Genomic DNA, 23,765 nt, shown 5'->3' on the forward strand with positions numbered 1-23,765 from the left:
TCTCATTTGCAAAGGCCTGCTTTTGGGGTGCTGTGCACAACTCACTTTTTAGGTTTGGTTGCTTTTTGGGTAATGTGCAAATGAGATTTACTTTCTAAATCTCATGAGAACTCGAATCTCATGAGATCGAACCAAAACGTATCCAAAATACAAAGGCACTAGCTCCTGTAGTTACTGCTAAAAGCCTGCCCATCATCACTAAAGTTCTTCACATATGTGTACATATTTAATCATGATGTAACAAAACCTTAGCGTTGAAATGAAATAGAATATGATCCAGTATTAGGGTCTTTAACAGCCTTGAAGTTGTCCAAACTCATGCCAAACCGCCCTAACAAAGAGTTGCCCATTTCTTTCAACTTCCACGCAATCAGCACAATCAATTGAGTTTGATTGCAATCAAAGATCATGCCATTATGAAGAATGTGCAAATAAAAGTGGTCTTGTATACAAGCATGTGTTTTTGTCTGGCCTCGCAATGTGTGTGTGTGTGAGAGAGAGAGACTTGGTTCATCAGAAAATCCAAGTAATTCATGAAATTAGCACAACAGACAGGAAACATTGAAACAATGTCATAAAAGACGTAAATGCATCAATTCAGAGTTCTCAATAAGATGGACTAAAATTTAGTGGAACTTTGACTCCGTTTGAGGAAAAAAGTTCACTAGGCAGGGAAATTCATACCATAATAGATACTTTTAACAGATACATGTGCTGATTGCTGCATATACTCAAATCAGTTACTGTGACACCGCACCATATTCTGATAAACCATGGATTTCACAAATCCAGGACCAATGCCAAGAGAACACACATGTGGCTAAATATGTTTGGCACGCAGTTTGCACTATATGCAGTTTACTGTTCATCTAAGATGGAAAATAAAAAACATCAGTTACCTTGAATAACAGGTTTAAACAAACATGGCAAACGTTGAGGGAACATGCTTCTTGCATGTTTATCAGTAAATAAACACGCAAGCATTGTAGATACCTCGATCATACCATGTCCATGATATACATAGCATTTTATAGTACCTTCTCGCATTGTAGATACCTCGAGTATACCATGTCCATGATTTCGCCGTTCCCCAGCAACATCGCCAAAAATTTGGTGTGAGTTTTATGAAAACAAATTTTAAAACAATATTTTTAATAAAAACAAGTGTGAAAGCCAGATACCAAATAATAAAAACCGGCTCACACAAGTGGTGGAGTCCGGGTCGATCTCAGGGAACGAGAAATACTTGTATTCAAACACACAAGCTAAACTACTCTTTATTGCCAAAAAAAAAAACTTCAATTAATCGAGTTAATAAAGAAATGGTGCAGCCCTCTACCAAGAATTTTAAACAATAATTAACGGCCTTATTACAACCCAAATAATTGAATTGAATTAAAAAAATGAAAGCCTATCCTAAAAGAAAAAGGAAAAAATAATCTTCAGTGCCGAGGTCTTTTTGTCCCCTTTTGAAACTTTGCTTTTTTTATTTGCATATCACTTTGTGGTCTCTTGAGGGGCTCCATGAGGGGTCTTTCTAAAGGGCACTTCTGAGGGTCCCTTGAGGGGACCTTTTAAAGACCTTGGAGGGCTCTTCAGGAGCACAAAATTCGCTCTACCACGTGTCCAAACACTTTCCTGCAAAACACAAAAACAAAAACACCACGGAATCTATAAGAAAATCAATTAGAAATATGACGAAAAACACAAAAACATAAAGTAAGGACAAGAACTAACTATAAACTATTTGTAAAAACTAATTAAATTTTTAAAAAAAAGTAAAATATGAGCTCAACAACCATCCATCAGAACTACAAACTAAATGAATTTAAGTTATTTTATTGAAATGTCTATTAAACTAAAACATGAACATAGATAGTCTAAATAACTAATATTAGCAAATAATCTAATTAACTATTAAACAAAAAAATTAACATGGGAATCAAATGAATTACTAAACAGCTAAAGATTTAATGCAATAAACGAAAACAATTAATTACTACTGGATCACGGCTAACTAAAACAATTAGCTAATAAAACATTACCCAAAACAACTAGCTAATAATGCTATTGACATCTAATATAGTTAACAATAAAGGAAACTTAACTAAGGACAACATATAAGTAATCAACTGATGATCCAAATAATAAACTCAACTCACCTAATTATTAAGTCAATGGCAGCATACACTATACACCTAACTTACTAAAAAAAAACTGTTACTTACATTTAGTTGAATCACACACAGAATTTAATATGCAACTATCGTCAATCACTTTGGATCGTGATTGACGATAGTTGCAATTCAAAAAATGTTGCAGCTATGATAAAGGACTCAACCATCTGATCCTAATTGTTGTGACTATTGAAATTAAATGACCGAACCTGAAGAGTAAAAAGCGGTGAACCCTACATAAACAAAAACGTTGAACCAAAATGAATAACAAAAACAATGCAGCAAAATAAACGACTGACCAAAAAAAATAGCTGAGCCTAACGCTATATGCACGGACTGAATTGGCTGTTGAGAAGGAATCAAAATAAAAAAACTCAAACACGATGCTACCTTCTTTTTTTACGCTGTGTATTTTTTTCTTTTTTATTTTTTTTATTTATTTTCGACAGCTAAAAACAAAAAAAAACCGTGTAACATGTAGATCTAACTGCACGGTACACACCACACACAACAAACTAAAATGCACACAGATCAGGGGACAACCACGATGTGCTGGACGTGACCACCAACGAAAACGAGAATACACCAGCCAACACGACAGACCTACTTATCACACACACACATGTTAACCCTAAAGAACAAAAGAAAGAAACAGATTCACGCAGAATTTAGGATATGATTTTTTTTTCAGCAAAATAAAAATAAAAATAAAATAAGAAACTATTCTGAACACATAAAAAGAAGAGGAGTTGAAGAAGAAGAAGGGAGGAAGAAGATGCTTAACTTATAGAGTGGACTAGGTTGAGAAAAGAGTGGCCGCTCCTTTGCATTGACGACGCCCGTTGAGGAGAGATCCCCCGGCGAGAGAAGGGTTGAGAGAAAGAAGAAGGAAGGAGAAGAGCCGGTGGGAAACAGGGTTTGAGAAGAGAAGGGAATACGTTTTTGCAAAAGAGGACAACCCTCTCAAACCCTACGTAGGGTATTTAAAGAGAGGGGCTTTTGGCTCTTTTTTAAAATTTCAACCCATATTTATTACAAAATTTCAAAAAGAAAAAAAAAATAATTTCTAAAAAACTCTAAAAACCTACATTTTGCCTCATCTATTTAAATTTCCTAAAAACTATAATGCTGATTTATTTTTTTCTCGAATCTAAACTTACTTAAAATCTAATATCCTAAATAAAATATTTCTAACTAATTCCTAAACGACCTAATTCACCAAATTAACTCGCAATTTATGCTTTTTTCGATATTTATCTTTTTCACGCGTTTTCTCGAAACTAATGATAAATGTGAGAATTTTATGTGATTATTCATCGGATCATGCATGCATTAATATGATAAAATGCTAAAATAAATGCAGGATCAGCTACTAAACGGCCTTTATATCTTTCAAGAGTACCATCACTCTTGGTTTTAATTTTATAAACCCATCGACATCCTATAGTTTTCTACCCTAGAGGAAGATCTTGAATATTCCATGTAGAAGCCTTTTCAAGTGCAGCTAATTCAGCTTTCATGGCTTCTATCCATTTGATATCATTTTTTGCTTGAAAATATATGGATGGTTCTTCATATGAGTGAAGTAATGCAATAACTGCCCTATATGTAGGTGAGAAAGACTCTTATGATGCAAACTTTCCTGGAGGCCTCGAGACTCAGGATGATTGTCTAGTTAGAATGTTAGAATATTTTTCAAGTGCACATGGAGGATTAGACTCTTGTCGCCTAGAATATTGAATACTAGTATCTCTATGAACTTCTTCGTTTTCAACATTAAGATCAATAATTCTTTGATCATCATCAAAGTTACAATCAAGGTCATCCTCATCAGATGTTGATGTTAAATCAAAGAAGTTTTCCTTTTCATGAAAGGAAACATTTCTAGACACATATAGTCTATTATTTTTGAAGTCAAAACATCTATAACCTTTCTGTTTTTCAGCATATCCTAAAAAGGCACAGGGAATCGCACGAGGGGAAAGTTTATCATTTTTGTCAATAAATATGAAACATTTGCACCCAAATATTTTTAGTCTAGAGTAGTCTGGAGAAATGTTCATAAGTTTTCCAATGGGAGTGATATTTTGTAATGAAGAAGATGACATCATATTAATGAAATAGGTGACAGTTAAGGCAGCTTCTGCCCAAAAGTCTTTCGGGACTTGATTTGCTATTAATAAAGTTCTAGTGGTTTCTATAATATGACAATGTTTTTGTTCTGCCAATCCATTTTGTTGAGGTGTATAAGGACAAGATCTTTGATGTGTGATGTCATGCAATTTAAGATAATTTTGAAAATCTGTGGATAAAAACTCTCCCCCTGAATCTGTGCGAAAAATAGTAATATCATTTTGAAACTTGTTTTTAACCATATTATGAAAAATTTGAAAGTATGAAAATACTTCAGACTTATGTTTGAGAAAGTAAATCCACGTATGTCGGGAGAAATCATCGACAAAAATAACATAGTAAACAAATCATTCTTTAGAGATTACTGGTGCAGGACCCCAAACATCCGAGTGTATTAATTCAAGTGGTATTGAAGATAAAAAGGTTCTGTTCTGAAATGGTAATCTTTTCATTTTGTCGAGAATATAATCTTTACAATCAAATGATTTAGAGTTACACAATTTTCCTAGATTTGGAAAATGTTGGATTTTGGCTATATGTGAGTGGCCAAGTCTCTTATGCCACAGTTCTAACTCTATTTTTTGAATATTATAACAAAAAGCTTTCTTCGACATTTCTAAAAAATTCATGTAATAGAGTCATCCTTCTCTATGGCCTTCCCCAATCAGCCTGCCTGACTGACAATCCTGTACCCAACAACCATGAGAAGAAAAGGAAATATTACACCCATAATCAGAAATTTGAGATACAGATAAAAGATTTAAATTTAATTTGGGAACATGTCTAATTTCTGGAATAAAAAATTTCTTTGTTTTATAAAATTTTTCAAATTTTTTTATTATTTCTATTTCAAGAGAAGTCCCATTAGCAGTAAAGACCTTTGACACGCTTGTTTTATTTTTAACACATTTGGATAGACTTTGATTATTTTGGGTCATATGAAAAGATGCACCAGAGTCAAGGAGCCAAGAAATTTTACCTGGATCAGAAAAATATGAGGTTGTTGCGCCGATTGAAGCTTCAAAACCGAAGAGGCACGAGGGAGAGGGTAACAGGGTCGTCGGGGGTTGCTCAGGGAACCGGTCATCAGGTGACCTCCGGCAAGCAGCAGGTGACCGAGACGAGGGGGGGGGGCTGAGACCATCGGCACACGAGGTTGGATGGGAGGTCTCGTCGCCAGGACTCGCAACCATGTCGGCGTCAGGCGGTCAGAGAAGGGGGTGTCTACTGAGGCCACCGGACTGGGGGTGGTCGGTGACAGCCGGAATAACCAGAAAAAGGGGCAAGGTGAGTGGCGGTGATCGTCGGGAAACACAGCAGAGAGAGAGAGACAGACAGAGCGATGGTCGTCGGCACAATCATCGACAGCTGCTCGGAGAAAGGAGAGGAGACTAAAGGCAGTGACGGTCGAACGGGGGAAGAGGCGGCGAAGGTGGAGGGTCGCCGGCAGCTCTGGTCGCCGGTGGCTGCAGAGGAGGGGGATGTGAGACGGAGATGGGAGGTGGAGAGACGGAAGGGAGGAGAGAGAGAGTGGCGAGGGTTTTACCCCTCGCCCCTCTCAGCCTGCGTCTTTAAAGACGCAGGCTCTCGCGAAGGTTCAAAAGTCCGGGTCCGGGTCGGGCTCGGGTCCGAACTCATATCCGAGTCTGACACAATGGACTAACCTCGATACGTGTCCGGCACGGTTTCTTTTTACAGGCTTTACATTTATGCTGCCAGGATAGCGACCATGTAGGCTGACTGACCCTATGATGATTTCTCGGAGTAAAAAAAACAACAACTGACATCTATTCAACTTGGTGAAGCTCGTAAGATGGCCATACCAGATGACGGGAGCCCTAATGGTCCGTCTGCAGTTTACTTGAAAATTCGTTATAATACTTTGTTGGAAAGTATATTCGACACAAAATGACAGCTAAAATACAATCTATTGTTTTAAATCTGATTCAATTGGGTCATCATATAAAGTAACAAAACTTGGGTGGGTATATTTAGGTCGTCCAGTTATCCGACCCCATATCCAACCCGTTGACAGCACCGAGTGCTTAAATATGGAGTTGACAAAAAAATAAATCTTGTTTTTTTCTTTTCTAGAAGGCTGGGGAGAGCTAATATTCCTAGAATTTGATGGAAAATGTTCTGCATAAGATACGGCTGTGATCTTTGATATGTTACATTTTCCAAATTCAAACAACTCAAAAAAGCAAAACTGGCAGATACTTCTGACTTGTTTTGAATCATCCATGAAACAGAATTTGCCTAATGTAAGGCCTTAAAAACCGGTACATCCTTCCACCTCCTTAGCATTTTGATTGGATCCAATCTCTCTCTCTCTCTCTCTCTCTCTCTCTCTCTCGCGCGCTCGCTCGCTCGCTCTCGCCCTTGTGCCATGGTAATCCTGTGCACCTGCAAGATTTCCATCTGATCCTTAGCATCCCTAAAGGCTTCTCATTCCCCTTGAGTTGTACACAAAGCCCACAGGTCTCTTCTCATGAAATGGCACTCAGATAAGCATTCCCCATCTCATAAAAGGATTAAAGAGGCTTAAATCCAAAGCCATAAATCAAGTTACCAGGTACCCATGTCCTACATATGAACATATCTCTATATACATAACCATGTACATGCATCCTTCTTTCTATGGTTATTCATTTCTCTAACAGACAAATCATTCATGCATTTATGCGCCAATAATAACATTAAAGAGTATCCATGTGATTTGGTCACATCCATCGTTGTCTTCTCCCATGTTCTTCATTTTCTCTGTTCTTTGTAGCCCATGGATGGTGCTACGTTATGTAACATACGTGTTCTCTCTCCTTTATTTTTTTGCTTCATTTTTTCTCTGTGCATTGGTACACTGCAAAAGGTAAATAAATATATGAATGAACATGGATGCATGTAGGTTTGCACTTTTTCTTTTTCTTTTTTTCTCTTTCCCCATTCATCTATTACTGCTCATTTGCTTATATGGGCGCATGCATGCTGGTGTTGCATACATATATATTCATGAAATCACTCATTTTATTTCTTATCTTCCTGGCAATATATCAGATGCATATATGAAATATGTGCATGTTTTTTTTTCTTTTGATGGAGTTCCCCGTCGAAGCAGGTAATCTTCGGATGGGGTCACCGACACCCAAGCCCTTACAGAGCCCACCAGTTAAAGGCAACCACACACTTGGTGGCAATCGAACCTGGGATGAAGGGGTCAACACCTTCTCCCCAGGCCCCCAGTCACTAATGTTTCTACCATTTATTATGCATGAAATACCATTGGACCCTTCAATGGTTGGATGGTGGTGTGCCTTAGGTGTGAAAGTAGCACAATGTTTGATGGATACATGGACCCAATGACGCATCATCTTTACCTGCCTCTATTGACCAAGGGCGTAGCATAGTTGGCTTTCTTCCTATTGCATTGATGGTTTGGCATAGTGGGATGGGGGCCTGGTTCAAATCCCATGGGCATCACCCCCTGCGTAAGCCGAAGCTTGGTGACTCCCATGAGGTTGAAGGGTAAGCCCTCGGAGTTTTATGCTGACATGAACAGAAACCATAAGTACGGCAGGCTGAACCAGCACGACTAGGTCTCAGCACCTGGAGCGGTTTCTAAAAGTAAAAATAAAAAAATGGATGCATGGATTATTTTCACAATGAAAAAGCAACCAGTGGTTATACATAGGGTGATGAGAATTTATGTTAAAAAGCAACAATATCAAGCTTGTTGTCTTGTCATGCCCACAAGGGCTCTGCCTTCCTGGCTACTTGAGGTGCCCGTGATTTGTCACCTGACATGGGATGTCCACGGTTCGAAGTCCCCGGAGAATGTCTCTTCCCCCAGGTCGAGACTTCAAGGGTTTTACCATTTGGAGGCCTGCAAATGTGGGGTTGGTGATGAGGGGGTTTTCCTTTGCCTAGACAAAAAAAAAAGCTTGTTGTCACATGGGATGGGCTTACCTGTGAGCCACCATAACTCCATGTTGAACCTGCATGCCATGATGCACATGACCAAGAACTAACTTTCACATAAAGTTTATAAATTCATGCACATTTTACTTTCATTTTTCCTGATGCAATATTTTTCTTCATAACAAGCATACAAAATTTGATTTATAAACATGAATTCATGGCTCTTCTCTTCCTCTAGGATCTCATTAAGAAAGACAAAGAAAGCCATGCACGGATTTGATTACAGGAACAATGGAGAATCAGGCAATGAGGCGACTACCTCAAACTCTGGAACTCCTACTTCCAATGCCTACAAGCACCGGACTGCTGACAGCCCCTTTCCTAGGGACATCTCAAGAAGTAAGAGTCGTGCTTATATAATAAAGGCCCCTACTGTTGAACGCAAACTTGAGTGCACGCTGGAGGAGCTCTGCAATGGCTGTGTCAAGAAAATTCTCATCACAAGAGATGTCATAGGAATGGATGGGTGAGCAATGGACCATCTCCATACCATAATCCTCATTACCAAATTACCATTATCATGAATAGTTATTGCCTGGAATGAACTGCTGGGGCTTGCATCATGTCCAAAGTTCATCAATAATAAAAAACTTCTGCTGATAGGTGGCGATGTTTTGTTTCATGCGTGATTCTCAAGGAAAGGACATCTCATAATTTTCCAGCATATTAATACTGATGTCATAATCTTGATTATTTGGGAAAAGCCTCGCAGGTGAAAATCCCGCTATATTTAGAAAAGTCTGGCTTTTCTTGGGAAATATTGGCATGTATAAAGATGGATAAAATTTATAGAAAAAACTGTATCGTATAAAAAGTTAATTTTTTTTTGTGGCGTTAATATCATGATAAAAATTTGATATGTTCAAAACCAGTGATATTTCAAAAATGTGTAGGCCTTCAAAGATATGATGATGAAATCCTGTTGTTTTAAGAATATCAATGAGAAACAAACAACTGTAGGAAATGAAGAATTTGGAGCTTCTTCCTTCCTCATTTCCTTTTTCCCTTTTTCTGTTTTTCATAAGAGAGGATTATTTGAAGGTTCATGATAGTTATCAAACATGTTTCACTTGACATACACAATTTTTATGTTAGAGCTGTACTACTGTGGTCTTACATAAATTTCTTGGTATAGTATCTGAAAAACTATTGACTTACCTAAACATGTGAAGAGTTTGAGGAGAATAATCCAACTTAATTAATTGACATACATTACTTGTATTTGGTCTCTGGATTTTGCAGGAAGATGGTTCAAGAGCAGGAGAAGTTGAGGATTAAAGTGAAGCCTGGGTGGAAGACAGGGACCAAGATCACATTTGAAGGTTTGGGCGACGAGCGGCCCGGCGTGCTTCCGGCAGACTTAGTATTCTTGATAGCAGAGAAGCACCATCCCCTGTTCAAGCGGGATGGAAATGATCTGATCTTGATGCGTGAAGTTCCATTAGTTAAGGCTCTAACTGGTTGTGTACTCCCCATCCCTATTCTTGGTGGAGACAAGATGAGTGTGCCTTTCACTGAAATCATATATCCTGGTTATGAGAAGATAATCAAGGGCCAAGGGATGCCTGATACAAAAGCTCAGGGGAGGAGAGGGGACCTCAGAGTTCAGTTTCAAGTAACATTTCCTGCATGCTTGAGTAAGGAACAACAGAGGGGCATAAGAGAACTGTTTCAAAACGTGTCCATGTCTTGATAAACTGCTTTTCTTGTTCTGTTTCATATTTTATCTTTGATATTTTTTCACTAAACTGAGGAAATCACACTTTGTACCATAGGATACAAGAAGACTGTCTTAAAAACTATATGCATGTTAGCAATGACTGCCTTTGGTGTTTGTTAAATCATTTAAGAGGGCGGTTGCTGCCTCTTGGTCCCTTTACTTTCTCAGTGTATCCTAAGAATCATGTCATGTTTCAAGTGAACCATGTTAGGCAGAGTGCACGAGAATTTGAGTGTCAAGTTTTGTTTAAGGGTGTGTTTGATGCGCTGGACAAACACTGCCTGGACAAGCATCCGCACAAGGGCTCCGGTCTTCCGGTAGTGGTGACTTATGAATGTGACAAGAGACATCATGAGTTTGAAACCCACGCAGGTCATCCATTGCCACAAGTTTGAAGCTGGATTTATTCTTTTGATGAAAACGAAGAATTTCAAGGATTTTATCAACCGGAGGCCTGCCAACCCTTGGGTTAGCTAAAAGGGAAAAAAATCTTTGGGTACTTTTGGTTCTATCACATGGAATTCACTTCTTAATACATTTTAGAGAGTGAATCTCATTTGAACAAAAGCAATTAAACATAACTTTTTTGGCACAAAACCTAAAAAGCACCCTAGTTAGCACATAACTAAAAAATGAATTCATTTGTGTGAGATTCACCTTCTCACGAGATCTAATGAAATTTGAAATCTCATGAAATTCTGAAAGTGAATCTCTTTTGAAGAGTATTTTCACTTTTCAAAAACACAAGGTACCTTTATTCTCTCAAAGCAAAGATTGCCAAGTATCAAGTTCGGGTTCTTACTTATAACTGACTGTTTTCTGTAAATGGCAGGAGCATATTTGTTAGTTTTTCTTTTGTTGGTCACTGTAGGTTTGTTATTAGTCCCTAGAATTTCATGAACCTGATCATATCTGCAATTCAGTAGTCCAATGTTGTTAAAATCAGTCTGAATCAGCCGATTAAGATTGAAGCAGACTAAAGATTCAAAAGGGGCTGATTGAAGGGTGATTCAATTTATTTTCTTTAATATTTTTAAGGGGTTAAAAATTTTCAATATTTTTTTATTTTGTTTAATGACGTGTATCATTTGATGGTAAAAAGTTGATCGATTCAGCTTGACTTGATTTAATTTTTGCATTTTTTTAAGAAACAGATTTACCTAGTGAATCGTTTTTAACAACATTGCTGTAGTCTTCATGTCCCAACGAGTCCTTAAGGATCCAGAGGCACTCACCTAAAACATAGTTACAGAAGTCACAGACAATCCCAAAAAAAAAAAAAAGGTAATTTACATATAGGCACCTAAAAAAAGGTTAAGGCATGCTTCTGACCTTGATTGAATTTAATATGCTTGCACAAATCTGGATCCAGAACCAACAAGGCCTAACCACATACATTCCATATCACCAATATGGGTTGGATATAGGTTCATACCAGGTCAGAGCTCCTACCTGTCTGAGCCCATACTGGCATGAGAGCATAAGTTTTCCTTGTTGGTAACCGGGAATCGGATCCAGCTTGATAAACTTGACATGCTCATCTATCACCATTTTAGTGGTGTGTCCCTGGTCACATGACACAACACGCTCAGACACGATGACATGGTCACTGACACATACATATATTATTTTAATCTTTTAAATAATATTTAATAAAAATTCACTGAAAATGCAATTTTATGTATTAAAATATCAAAAAATAGTTTTTTATTGACTAAAAAAATCAGTGACCTTGTAAAAACTTGCTAAATTGCTTGTTGTACTTGCATCATGTGTCGGTTTATATCCGTATCTTTGTGACATGCTGATCAGAAGACCATGGCTTGAGTCATCTAGCAACAGGTTGTCCAAGACAACTATATCCAAGGCCCATACTGAGCACCATGATAATTCTCAACTTGGAGATCACCCTGTTAGTGATGTAGCAATTCTTTATTGCTCAAACATGAACGTTTTTTGTTTGATAATCCAAAGGAAAAACACCCCCATCACTGACCGCACATTGGCTGGCATCAGGTTGGTAAATCCCTTTAGGTTCACCCTGCCCACTGGAGAGTACACCCAGCTTCGACCTTGCAGCAAGGGACTCCACCTGTGGGTTTCAAACTTGTGACGTCCCGTCAACTTGGTGACATTTACAAGTCGCCCCTACCAGATGAGCAGAGCCTCTATGGGCACTCAAGCATGAACTTTTACCTCTGTATTGTGGGTAGACATCAGGAAAAAAAAAGAAAAAAAAGTAACACGCCTTCTTCATCTGGTTCTCAAGAGCTGTAAACCTGACCTGGGCCATGCACGAGAAGAGCACAGACATCATAGTTCCAGAACTTTTTACTGGCATTTTTTTAATAAAAAGAGAAAAATATCTATGCCGAAACTCATTTCACCATCATAAAAATGTTATGGTCAATCTGTTTCTTGTATATGACGAATTTACTAGGTTGATATGAGCCTGTAAAAACTATGGATTCAACAATACAATCTGTCTTGATTATCTACCTCACGCTACAAGCAAGCAATGTTTCCAACAGCCAAGCTCGTTACGTGCATCTACGGAAATGCTTATCATGTGATACCATCTAAAGTAAGCCTTCTCCTGCCAGCAGCAATCATATGCATTGTAGTCACATTGCAAACAAAGAAGTGAAAAACATGAAATCATTTTGAATCTTACTTAGCTCATTCAGAGAAGCATCACTGATGCCTTCAGATGTCTTGATGAGCCGAACTTTACCTGTTAATGTTCATAAAAGAAAGCTGAAGTTAAAAATTTATTGAAACAATATAGTTTCCTACAAAGAACTTTAGGCTATGCAACTTTTTTGAAAGCGGGAGGCGGGAAAGAAAGAGAGATCTATGGACTAGTGTCATTAGACAGTTCTCAACGGATTGAGAACAGGTGACCACCGTGGTGGTTACCCATGTGGTCAGCAAGGCCCTATGTCAAGCTGAAGGCCCAGGATCGAATCACGTTGGCAAATGGGGGCTGTCATTGCTTTACCATGGTCGGGGCATGTAAGGCTGGGTGGTTGTGTCCTCAACACGGGGAGGCATGCCCATTAAGTGTCCCAGTTCTCAGTGAAGGTTTTCCTTCGTCAAAGAAAAAAAATGAAAACCCAGTGCAACAAGCATTTTTGGATTGTGGACAGATTCACAGCCATGCAACTTGATCTAACCACGCAAAGCAGAATAGATCAAAGAAGCTGGCGAGTAAACATCCAACATATCTGAGACTTGACTCGCTCATCCGAGTCCTGAGTTCTTTCCTTTTTTCCTTTGTTGAAGGAAACAGAAGTGTCATTCCAACACAGAAAGAAGGAAGAAAATTTTCCCTAGAAGAATTACAACAATCAGAAAATATAACATGAACAAACAGAAAAAACACTTTAGCCTCCACCAAGGGCAAATCTTTTAGGCAATTCGTGAAACATCATCCATTTCCCTACTTTCATCAAACACAGCCTTCTGTCTTAGAGTCAGGAGCTATCCACCCTTAGGACACCCAGTAGTTAGCAGCCCTGCACCTTCGGTGCTGGCAAAATGAATAAATAGAAGGAAAATGATGTAGCAAGATGTCCTTCCCTAGTCCGAGGTTCTGCCTAGAAGGAAGACAATTTCCCATTTCCATATCTATGCCAGTATCTCCTGAAATCCTTCAAGACCCCAACACATCTTTACCAAATACCAGTTCCCCTTCTACATCTATGATTCTAAATGCAATTATAAGGGCATCCTATCAAGCGATATTTATTCTTGATGAGATTTGTCCTAAATGGCAACAATTGTTGGAAATTAATGTGCAATAGATTTTTTTTTTTTTTGGGGGGGGGGGAAGAAGAAGGATCTTTGTTAGAAGCAAGAAATAAGAACTCAGTGACTAGACAGCACCAAGATTCTACAGAAGTGCAGCATAGAAAAGAAAACCCCCAGAAACAGAAATAAAAGAGAAATCCTAAGTAATTAAAAACACTTGTCTTTTCAAAGTTGGAGGAAATAGGTTTTAATTGCCACCTTTTCCCAAGAACAGGTACTTGAAGTTGAGAGAGATTGGCAACAGAATTGTTGGAGCTTGCTGTCATAAATTCTTTTTTAGTATGGTTGGTCAAGTCCTCTTTATGCAGGCTTTGATACTAAAACTTGTTGGTGCAACCAAAGTATGTAATGGCATGCAACTAGGATATAGAGGAGAGAAGGGAACACGCATACAACAACAACAACAACAACTACGCCTTCATCCCAAAACAATTGGGGTCAGCGATATGAACCAAAAAAAGAAATTCATTTTGGGTCTTCCACATGAATCCTTTTCCTCCAATCATTTCTATCCAATGCCATGTCCTCGGTGAGGTTCAAAGCATTCATATCCTTTCCTATCATCTCCATCCAAGTCTTCCTAGGCCTACCCCGACCTCTTTTAACTAATATATTTTCCCATTTCTCCAACCTTCTAACTGGAGCATCATTAAGCCTTCGCCGAATATGTCCAAACCACCGTAAACGATTCTCTCGCATCTTATTTTCAATGGGTGCAACACCTACCTTCTTACGTATCTCCTCGTTCCGAATCTTATCTTTTATTGTATTTCCACACATCCATCTAAGCATCCGCATCTCAGCTACACTCATTTTTTGAATATGATGTCTCTTGGCAGCCCAACATTCCGTACAATATAGTAAAGCGGGTCTAATAGTCGTCCTATAAAACTTTCCCTTCAACCGCAATGGCATTCTACGATCGCACAGCACTCCAGTTGCACTTTTCCATTTCATCCACCCAACCTTTATCCTATGATTTACATCTCCATCAATTTCTCCATACTTTTGAATGATGGATCCCAAATATTTGAAATAATCATTCACCGGTATTTCTTGCTCACCAAGCTTCACTACACTCCCATCACTACTTCGTTGCTTGCTAAACCGACATTCCATATATTATGTCTTACTCTTACTCAACTTAAAACCTCTAGCTTCCAATGTCTGTCTCCATAATTTTAACTTAGCATTAACCTCAGCTCTAGACTCATCAATCAAAACAATATCATCAGCAAACAACATACACCACGGTACATTTTCTTGAATTGATCTCGTAAGCTCATCCATCACTATCGCAAATAGGAAAGGGCTTAAAGCAGATCCTTGATGTAACCCAACCGTTATCGGAAAATTGGTTGTCACCCCTCCACAAGTTCGGACATTGGTTACTACTCCTTCATACATATCTTTAATTATACTAATGTACTTGAGAGAAACACCTTTCTTCATCATTGTCCACCAGAGAACGTCCCTAGGTACTCTATCGTATGCCTTCTCTAAATCAATAAAAACCATATGCAAATCTTTGTTCCTCTCTCTATATCTTTCAATAAGTTGTCTAAGAAGATGTATAGCTTTCAATAAAACCAAATTGATTCTCTGATATCATGACAATCTTCCTCAACCTAGACTCAATCACCCTCTCCCAAAGTTTCATAGTATGACTCATGAGTTTTATACCACGATAGTTTATGCAATCTTGTATATCACCCTTATTCTTATATAAAGGCACCAAAGTACTCTTCCTCCACTCATTAGGCATCTTATTTGTTCGCCAAATCAAGTTAAAAAGATTTGTCAACCATTCTAAACCTTTCTCTCACAAGCATTTCTAAGCCTCGATAGGTATACCATCTGGGCCAACTGCCCTTCTTGATTTCATTTTCTTCAAAGCCTCTGCAATTTCTTTCTTTTGGATCTTGCACATGAAGTCACGATTTATCTCATGAAAAGGAATGGAGAAGTCTCCAAGATCTTGAGCATGACTATCATTAAATAGCTTATCAAAATAATCTTTCCATCTCTCCTTAATCTCCTCATCTTTGACTAAAACCCTTTGCGTTTCATCTTTGATACATCTAACCATACCCAAATCCCTCGATTTCCTATCTCTCATCTTTGCAAGCCTATAAATATCCTTCTCGCCTTCTTTGGTATCCAACTTGTCATAAACCTCCTTATATACCTTAGCCCTCGCGTTTCGAACTACTTTTTTAGCTTCCTTCTTTGCTATCATATACTTCTCCAAATTCTCATTATCACGACTCTTACTTAGATTTCTATAACACTCTCTTTTAACCTTAATAGCTAATTTGACATCATCGTTCCACCATGATGTATCCTTACCTAGTGGTGCACCGCCTTTAGACTCACCCAATACCTCCTTAGCCACTTTTCTCATGCCACCCGCTATCTTATTCCACATTGATTCTGAATCCTCCTCGAGACACCAATCAGCTTCCTTAACTACCTGCTCTACAAACATTCTTTGTTTAGCTCCTTTCAGTGCCCACCACTTAATTCTAGGATCTATCCTATGTCTATCCCTTTTACGGCATTGTCTAATTCTAAGATCTAAAATTAAGACTCTATGTTGTGTAGCTACACTTTCTCTCGGTATAACCTTACAATCGATGCAACAACCCCTATCTCTCTTTCTAAGAAGGAAAAAATCTATCTGACTCGTATTAACCCCACTTTTAAATGTTACTAGGTGAGACTCCCTCTTCCTAAACCAAGTGTTTGCTAAGATCATATCATAGGACAAACAAAAATCTAAAATCCTTTCTCCACTTTTATTTCTTTCTCCTATACCATAGCCTTCATGGATACTCTCAAATCCATCCCTACTAATGCCAACATGTCCATTAAGGTCCCCGCCTGAAAAGCTTTTCTCCATAAGATATCCCTTGTACTACTCCATCTAAATCTTCCCAAAATTGATGCTTAATGGAATCATCTAAACCTACTTGAGGTGCATAAACACTAATAATATTAATAATATCCGTACCTAATACTAATTTAATAAGTAAAATTCTATCACCCTTCCTACGGACCTCAACTACATTATCTATAAACTGACGACTCATAACAATCCCTACTCCATTCCTATTCTTATTTATTCCTATATACCAAATCTTATATCCCCAAGGTTCTATCACTTTTGCTTTCTCACCTACCCATTTGGTCTCTTGTAGACATAAAATATCAATCTTTCTCCTACACATAACATCTACTAACTCTACCAACTTACCAGTTAAAGACCCTATGTTTCAGGTGGCTAACCTAATTTTATGGTCTTGGACTAACTTCTTTACCCCCACCCGTCCAACAAAGTGAGGGAACCCTTACCTATTTGACACCACACCCGGGCGCCGGTGTGACGCGTCGCTTCTGGGCGACGACCTAGCAACCCTTGCCCATTTATCACTGCCTCCGAGCCTAGAGAGTACAGCGCGTCGCTCAGTAGGGAACGCCCCAACGAAATTCTCATATTGGTTCATTTTCATAGGGTATGACTAAGTTTTTATGCTGGCTGTCACAGGCCTACCGCAACCCTCCTCCTTTATCCGGACTTGGGACCGGCTACACAGGCGGAGTTAGAGAAGGGAACACACATGGTAATAAAAAATTTACTAAAAAGAGAGGATTTGTGGAGAATATTTTTTTGTTGTAGGGACCGAATTGAAAATATGAAACACGCAAGGGCACCCTACGTAGGCTATTTACCCAAATGAATTTTTCATTCCAGCTCAAGGTGATGCAAGATACATGATACCCTACTGATCTATGTATAGGATTAGGCCTCTTAATATAGCCCGTGCTTAGGGGAAAAGACACAACATATAAAACTTAAAGCTATTCTTTTTAAAATTCATTCCCAAGAAAAAGTTAAGGGAGACAACTTTTCCTCTACATAAAAATCAGTGAACACTTCTATCAAAGCATATGTAAATAGAAAAATGAACATAAGTTATTAGCACATACCATCACGGCGCACACATATTTCAGCCACATTTTTCACTAGACCGTTGATGCTATCGTTGTAGACTCTGGTCTCAATGTCCCCTTCAACAAAAACTGGTGAGCTGAATACAGAAGGCAGGAAAAAAGAATCCAGTTGAAAAATAGAAGCAACTAGTGAACTCTATATTGACTGCAGAGTTGCATTCGGAGATATCAAGATGGCATGAATCTGAAATCCCATCCCCAAAAACAAAACATCTAAAAAATGAATCCAGAACAAATGAAAATTCATAATACATACTCCTTTAGAAGTTTCTGAACAGCATAAGCTCCAAGTGACTCGTTATGTACAACAATTCTGTGCCATTGAACTGGTCTTGGCATGTTTTCTGATCTTACAGTTCTTTGATCAAACATGCCTCCTGTTCCCACAGTGAAAATGGTCACAGTCCGCCCATTCCTTAGGATTTTCTGAACTGGAGCTTGTCCAAGTCTCCCACAGATGATTGCCTACAGGAAATTAAAAGCACGTTTGATTTGGGTCTCATTTATTTTTTAAACAAACCCATTATGACATAAATCTTCCCAAATGCTTCAGTTTGACATCTAGTTTTTATGTTTAGAAAGCAAAAAGCAAAAATACCCTGTGAACCCCTCGAAAACTCCAACCCTTTTTAGGATCTACACCCTGTGGCTGAATCTCTCTCTTCTTGGTGATAAATTCATCATCATCATCATCCTTTCCATCTGAATGGGTCTTCTCAAACTCCTCAAATGAGATATTGGAGTAGCTCAATTGCGATCTTCTTTGCAGACCTATGACAAATAATGCCTGTAAGTGACGACGAAGGATGATTTTTATGTTAACAAATGTCTTTCCCAACCAGAGCTGCAATTGTAACAGAGACAAGGACTTGGAAAGACCTCAGATTTTCCCTGTTGATTTTATCAATTATTGAAAGGAAAACATGAATTGCATATACAGATTCTACCTACTTCATGGGTGAGGATCAGTGAGACTCTGATGGCACAAGCCAGAACTAAAAAGACTAGAAAGGCTAGAGTCTTGACTGATTTGGATTGAGATGAATATCTAAAATCATTTTCTGACTTGCAAAACCAGATATATGCTTTTCAAAACTCAGAATTAAAGGTAAAAGGCAATAAGGACAAGGAATTAAAGGATCTTCCAATGTGAAAATATGAAAGATTAGTCAGCCATCCAGAACCATTGTAGTCACATGAAAGAAGAGATTGATCCTTTCACACGTAGGCAGTGAACACACATATGAACACATGCATAAATAGCCAAAATTGTTCCTCCTAAAGGAGGGGTCTGGAACAAAACAAGAAAGCTATTAGGCATTTTAAAATTCAGAAGAGAACTACATTACCATTTTACGTGGTGGTATCAAGTTATTTTTTTCCCATTTTCCTTAAAAAAGAAACAGCAAAGCAGAGAGAAAGACCAACAGAAGAGAAGAGTCCATTTTCTTCTTAAAACTTCAGATTAGGATAAGATAGTACTTCACTTTCTCTATCTAATGAGCATTACATTTCTAAGACCGCTGTAATAATACTATGTGATAAGTTTCCAAAAAGGTCAGACCAGTCGATCATCCCACCCATGAGGTGAACCAAACTGACCAAATAACAAACAGTTGGGTTAAGCTTCGTACTCGGATTACATTGAGTCACGAGAATGAAAGCCCAAAACCAGTCAGTATAATTTAAAGTGTGTGTGTAAATATGCATAGATGCCTGTAAAATACTCATTCAAATCACGGCAGTCAGATATCTGAAAAAAATCATAGCTCAAACCCAACCTACATATTATTCACGTTTTTATGCCTATACCTGCTATTTGGGTTCTGGTCAGGTCATATACCTGACGCGAACACCACCCATTGACAGCACTACATGCACGTTATCATTTTCTACAATTTGATCAACACCTTATACAATATGCTATATAACATATCAAACACTTCAATAACAATTTGGCAGACAACATACCCACACAAATACCTTTATACACATGCTTGCAGGCACGCACAAAAAATGTTTCTCTATGTGAATGGTTGGTTTACCATCTCATTCATAAGATTATCATGTTTCACTCAAAAGAACATCCATTCATATAATAAGATGGAAGAAAACAAGGAAAAGGGAAGAGCAGCACTTGCATATGAACCCACAAAACTTGCATATTAAATTATATCGTAGAGGGCCCAAGTATTTACCAAAACAATTTGCTCTTACGGGATACCAGCTTGAATATTGTGCAAGTCTAGACACAAGTGAAGTCAGCTTTGTGTGCTGCATAGTTGGAAAACAATGAACTGCAATGACATCATGTTAAATCAGGATCAATAGAGTTCTTTATTGAAGATTGCTGAATGCCAAGACAGAAGGACATGAAACCTGTTCCGCAAGTAACATTTCACAATGGCATGTTTCTGCCAAATATACTCCAGCCAGTGGCAGAGGCACGTTCGAGCCAGGGTGGTACGATGGGTCAGGGACTGCCCACCCTGACCCTCCTTTACGCAGAGAGAGAGAGAGACTCTCAAATCCATATCCGGCCGTCCAGCGGCCTCTTCGGCACACACACCCTTCTTCTTTTCCATTTCTTTTTTTCAAATTATTCCTTCATCAGAGTTTTGATTTTAGGGGTTTTATTTGTTTTTGTTTTTCAATTAGCAAGGTATGATGTTTGTTAGGGTTTTTTACTTTACTTTTTAAAAAGCATGAATGTTTAATTAGGGTTTTAGAGTTTTTGTGCATTTTTTTAATTAGCATGACACATATAATGGAAGCTTGATTTTGTTTAAAATATTAGGGGTTTTGTTTTTTTAATTAGCATAAATCTATGGGGTTTTTTTAATTAGGGTATTGATTTGGATTTTTCAAATCACATAAATGTTTAATTAGGGTTTTTGTGTTCTTTTTTTTTCAATTATCGTAATGTATGATAATAGCATGAATGTTTTGATTTTAGGGGTTTAATTTTTTAAATTAATATAAACATTTAATTAGGGTTTTAAGGTTTTTTGTGTGTGTTTTAATTAGCATTAGGCATGTAATGAATGCTTGATTTTAGTTAGAATATTACGGGCTTAGTTTTTTTTCCGGTGAGCATAAATCTATGACCTTTTAGGAATTAGGGTATTGGTTTGGATTTTTCCAAATGATGTAAATGTTTAATTATGGTTTTTGGGTTTTCTTTTGCGTTCTTTTTTTTCTCAATTAGCATTAAGCATGACTCCATTAATGAATGCTTGGTTTTGATTATCACTTATCAAACCCCTAAGTCTTTGACTTTTGTTAGGAATTAAGTTTTAATTTTGGTTTTTTAAATGACATAAATATTTAATTAGGTATCTTTGTGTTTTTTTCAATCAACATTAAACATGATTCCATGTATGCATGTTTTATTTTAGTTAGAACTTTAGGGATTTATTTTCTTTTGGTTTGGGTTTTTTTACTGTGCATTTGTGCCCACCCTAGTTTAGATTCCTGGCTTCGCCATTGATTTCAGCTAGACTGTATTGATACTCGCAGCGAAGTAAAATAAACATTAACAATGGCCTATCAATCTTATCTCCATTCCAAGTTATCTAAATTACCAATAATGGGTAATTGTCATTACATGATAGACCGTATCAAAACCATCTAATCAACAAAAAATATAGGTATCTAACTTCTCATGTATATGAACCATAGTTTCCTTCTTGAGAACTCAATGCTAAACCATCCAATCAAATTAACTAGTTCAAAGAAACCAAACTAAAAGAGTTGTATTAGTCAACAGCAAAAGATTAAGATGGATAGATCTTAATTACAAAGTTATTAAGCCTCAATCCACAAAAAAAAAAAACACAACAGCAAGAGAGAGAGAGGGAGAGAGAAAATAAGTCAAGTGGACTGCAAAAACTAGGTCACAGATTGTTCACACTCCATTGATTTTGTTCAAAGAATATCCAATCACTTGTGAGACAAAAGGTCTCTGAAAAGATCCTGTTTAAATGTGATTTTGTGGACTATTCTATCACTTAATGTGCATTACACCTTTAGCTTGACACAAAAATGACTACGAACAACTTAAAATATTACCTTCCAGGCTAAGAAGTCATAAGGGAAAATTTGAAACACGATATGTTTTGGCGCAAAAGAAAGGACAAAAGGATTAAAGATAGATCGAAAAAGTAATCCCATGATCCACTAAATGAAAAGTGAAAAATAAATTAGACCAGGGGACGTTTGCTTGGCCCAAATGGTCGAACTCCCACGTAATTGCCAAAACCAGACCAATCCCCCAATCAAGACCCATAAGCAATGAAAATTCTCTTAAAGAAACCACAATGTAAAATCACCCATTCAAAATACACAATCCAACTCCTCTAAAAAGGTCTTGAAACGTGTACAAGGTTTGGTTCAGGAAAAGGATCACATTTACAAGTTAAAAAGAAAAACAGCAATCTTTATACACCAATATTTAGCTACACTAACCAAAAGATACCTTGCACAAAGTGAACAGCTAATCATGTCATCAGTAGCAAGCAATTATTTCTTTAAGTAGGCAGGAATATGCCTCATCTCCTTGCAATCAGTTGTTTGATTTTACAGAAACAGTTAATAAGCACTCTGGATCATGTGAAATGCAATTCGAAACAAATGTGATGCCCCATCACCGAACACAGTGCATGATGCTGGCCCTACAAAACATGCCACGAATTGGTTAGCCGTTGTAGGACTCACAGTCTAAATGGGGCAGGTGTTATGCGGCCAGGCAGTCTGTGCAATGTGATTGCACCTGATCCTCCCTCAATAATAAGTGCCTAACTTTTTCAAAATATACAAGGACTTTTCCTCCTCCTGGAAATATATACTCGTTGGTCACCAGCGCCTGGATACAGAATCCTAAGTTCGCAGCCAACCAATGTAATTATCCACCACAAACTTCAAAAGGAACTCAAAGTTGATAATCTAAGTGAGGAATAGCTTCAATTCCACATATACTCTCCTAAGACAATGACCAAGGAACGGATCGCTCTTCAAAATGACAACATCAGCAATGATCCATACATAGAGCGCTTTCCAAAATGACCATACCAACAATGACCCACACAGAACACTGCACAAAGTGATCAATAAAAGATTGGTTTCATAAAATACTTCATGAGATAACCATATGAACATTGATTCATTGATATCATTTTTCAAACGAATAATGAAGAAAACAACCAATAAGACCATAAACAAGAATCCTCAGACGCAAATTAACAAAGAGTTTGTGGGTCACACATAACAAATCAGATAACCCTTCATGCAGCTCAGTTGGATGACACCAACTTCCACAAGAGTCACTTCGCTCCCTTCAACTCATCATCAAAACCCATGAAATGATGGTTTTGGGTGTCTCTCCAGATTTTCAATGACCTCACCAATAAGGCAGCTACAGAGCACCCCAAAATCCACTCTCTACGCAAAACAGAGCAACCCAACAAAACTTTACACCCATCAAACAGAAACTCTTTGAATTCTCCCGCTACACAGAATCCATTCCAATACCAGAGAGAGAGAGAGAGAGAGAGATTTTACCTTGTGCAAGAGCCCGTTGGAGAGAGGATGAGGAGGAAGGCCACCGTTAGAAGCAAACTGAGTGTCGGCTGCAGTTTGCTTCAAGAGAGAGAGAGAGGGCGGGGGGGGGGGGGGGGGGGGGGGGGCACGCAGAGGTGGTTTTACTTGGTAGGTAAAAAGAAAAACTACAAGGGCAGATTCGTAACTGAATTGGGTTATGAGTAGGGGTAGCAATCGGGTCGGGTTGGCGGGTTCGGCGGGTCAGCATACCTCAACACGAACCCGACCCGTTTATTAAACGGGTCGGCTGTGGCAAACACGAACCCGACCCATTTATTAAACGGGTAACCCGACACGACATGGTTAACCCGTTTAATAAACGGGTCGGGTCGACA

At 38.2% G+C, this 23,765-nt stretch overlaps 2 protein-coding genes across 2 annotated transcripts; one reads left to right on the top strand and one right to left on the bottom strand.

Moving 5' to 3' along the window:
* The first annotated feature begins 5,652 nt into the window (after positions 1–5,652).
* LOC149847401 (uncharacterized) lies at positions 5,653–10,044 on the top strand. Its single transcript, XM_089994023.1, has 3 exons — positions 5,653–5,849; positions 8,464–8,751; positions 9,528–10,044. Exons 1-3 carry the CDS (start codon positions 5,653–5,655, stop codon positions 9,976–9,978), a joined length of 936 nt encoding a protein of 311 aa, XP_089850149.1. The 3' UTR covers positions 9,979–10,044.
* A 2,313-nt stretch (positions 10,045–12,357) lies between these two features.
* On the bottom strand, positions 12,358–23,493 carry LOC149847402 (single-stranded DNA-binding protein, mitochondrial-like). Its single transcript, XM_089997008.1, has 7 exons — positions 23,392–23,493; positions 20,031–20,129; positions 18,431–18,603; positions 18,089–18,297; positions 17,809–17,909; positions 12,680–12,739; positions 12,358–12,601 (listed from the first exon to the last, which is right to left on the bottom strand). Exons 2-7 carry the CDS (start codon positions 20,110–20,112, stop codon positions 12,585–12,587), a joined length of 642 nt encoding a protein of 213 aa, XP_089853134.1. The 5' UTR covers positions 20,113–20,129; positions 23,392–23,493; the 3' UTR covers positions 12,358–12,584.
* Positions 23,494–23,765: the final 272 nt, after the last annotated feature.

The sequence above is a fragment of the Nuphar pumila genome, chromosome 2 (assembly GCF_984573655.1).
Source record: "Nuphar pumila chromosome 2, dmNupPumi1.hap1.1, whole genome shotgun sequence".
Lineage (NCBI taxonomy): Eukaryota > Viridiplantae > Streptophyta > Magnoliopsida > Nymphaeales > Nymphaeaceae > Nuphar > Nuphar pumila.

Coding starts and splice junctions, on each gene's coding strand:
- LOC149847401 (XM_089994023.1), top strand. CDS start 5,653: ATGGTCGTCGGCACAATCATCGACAGCTGCTCGGAGAAAGGAGAGGAG. Junction 5,850..8,463: donor GGAGAGAGAGAGTGGCGAGG/GTTTTACCCCTC, acceptor CTCTTCCTCTAG/GATCTCATTAAGAAAGACAA. Junction 8,752..9,527: donor GATGTCATAGGAATGGATGG/GTGAGCAATGGA, acceptor TGGATTTTGCAG/GAAGATGGTTCAAGAGCAGG.
- LOC149847402 (XM_089997008.1), bottom strand. CDS start 20,112: ATGCAGCACACAAAGCTGACTTCACTTGTGTCTAGACTTGCACAATAT. Junction 18,604..20,030: donor CGTAAGAGCAAATTGTTTTG/GTAAATACTTGG, acceptor TATTTGTCATAG/GTCTGCAAAGAAGATCGCAA. Junction 18,298..18,430: donor GTTTTCGAGGGGTTCACAGG/GTATTTTTGCTT, acceptor AATTTCCTGTAG/GCAATCATCTGTGGGAGACT.